This window comes from Gekko japonicus, unplaced genomic scaffold, assembly GCF_001447785.1.
Source record: "Gekko japonicus isolate JY-2015 unplaced genomic scaffold, Gekko_japonicus_V1.1 scaffold5541, whole genome shotgun sequence".
Classification (NCBI taxonomy): domain Eukaryota; kingdom Metazoa; phylum Chordata; class Lepidosauria; order Squamata; family Gekkonidae; genus Gekko; species Gekko japonicus.
Genome location: NW_015167223.1, coordinates 1 through 1,593, shown reverse-complemented (window position 1 = coordinate 1,593; position 1,593 = coordinate 1). Strand labels below are relative to the sequence as shown.

General features: G+C 52.2%; 1 protein-coding gene across 1 annotated transcript in view; it reads right to left on the bottom strand.

Moving 5' to 3' along the window:
* Positions 1-1,496, bottom strand: part of LOC107112104 (peroxidasin homolog) — a gene marked incomplete at its 5' end in the record, with an annotated part of 41,869 nt that extends 40,373 nt beyond the window's left edge. The window contains one exon of the mRNA XM_015413176.1: positions 1,379-1,496. Within this exon, the coding sequence (XP_015268662.1) occupies positions 1,379-1,496 (118 nt within the window). The remainder of the gene's footprint in view (positions 1-1,378) is intronic.
* Positions 1,497-1,593: the final 97 nt, after the last annotated feature.

Sequence of the window (1,593 nt, the reverse complement as noted above, 5' to 3'; positions counted from 1 at the left end):
ACTCTGCCACCCCCCCCCCCCAGCCGCGTGCATCCCGAGTAAGAGGACAGGGGTGATTACATGTAGAACACGAACCACTCCCAGGTCAGTAGCCTTCACCTTATTATGAGGTGAACTGAGATATGGAGAGGTTTGGCCACAGGCCAAGTGAGGACTCAGCGGAAGTGTTCCTCTTGATACCCACCCACTTCCTTCTCCTTCTTTTCTTTGGAGAGGGCCAGTTTGGTGTAGTGGGTAAGTGTGCGGATTTCAATCTGGGAGAACCGGGTTTGATTCCCCCCTCCTCCACTTACAGCTGCTGGATGACCTTGGGCAAGCCATAGTTCTGTCAGAGCTGTTATTTCACGAGCAGTTCTCTCAGAGCTCTCTCAGCCCCGCGTACCTCACAGGGTGTCTGTTGAGGGGAGGGGGAAGGGAAAGGAGTTTGTAAGCCGCTCTGAGACTCCGAGTGAAGGGCCACGGGCAGGGGATGGGGGCTATGGTTGCCAGATTCAAGTTGGGAAACTCCTGAGGGTTTGAGGATGGAGCCTGGGGAAGACAGGGACCTCAGTGGGAGTCCACCCTCCAAAGCATCCACATTCTTCAGGACATTTGATCGCTGTAGTCTGGAGATCAGCTGTAATACTGTTGGATTCTCCAGGCCCCACCTGGAGGCTGGCATCCCTACGAAGAATCATGAAATCTGACCCTCAGTTTGGTGAAGCCAAAGGGGAGCAAGCCATTTTTTAATTTCCCCCTGCCTGTTAGCAATGAGCGAATCCAGGGCTATTTTTGGGCAGGAACGCACAGGAACGGAGTTCCGGCAGGCTCCTGAGTTGGCCACGCCCAGCAGGAACTCATTAGCATAATAGGTCACACCCAACAGCAGAGACTCATTAGGATTGGCTACATTAGGGGTGTGGCCTAACATGCAAAGGAGTTCCTGCAACAAGAAAAGCCCTGGGTTCTGACAACAAACAAGGTAAACAGAGTAAGAAGGGAAAGGTGGGTGTCGCTGGATGACCACACTTCTGGTAACATGGGGGTGTGGCCTAATGTGCTAATGAGCGGTGCTGTCAGGGTGTGGCCTAATAGGCTAATGGGTTTTGCTGCTGGGTGTGGCCTGTTATGCTAATGAGTTCCTGCTGGTCTGTTTCTACAAAAAGAGCCCTGAGCAAATCTATGAGCAAACCGAAATCAATCTCGACCTAGTCTCCTTGTCACAATGCCCAAAAAGGGAGCTTCTCTAATAAGGGTAACAAGCTACTCTCACCAGACTACAATTCCCAGAATTCTTTGAGGGAAGCCATAGCCGTCCAACCATATCTGACTCAGCTTCAACTGATAGCGCGGGCATCACCAGAAGCGTTGCCGGCTGAGGCTCCCTCCAGAGACTTACTTGTTGTGGAGCCAGATGATCTTGGGCTTGGGGTTCCCTTCCGCCCTGCAGATGAAATAAACGGTGTTGCCAAGGGCGACGTCGACATCCCGGGGCTCAGTAGTGATGCGTGGTCTCTCTGGAATAATACCATCGAGCACGTGAACACGCGAACGTATGCCTTATACTGAATCATACCACTGGTCAATCAAAGTCCGTATTGTCTACTCTGGCTG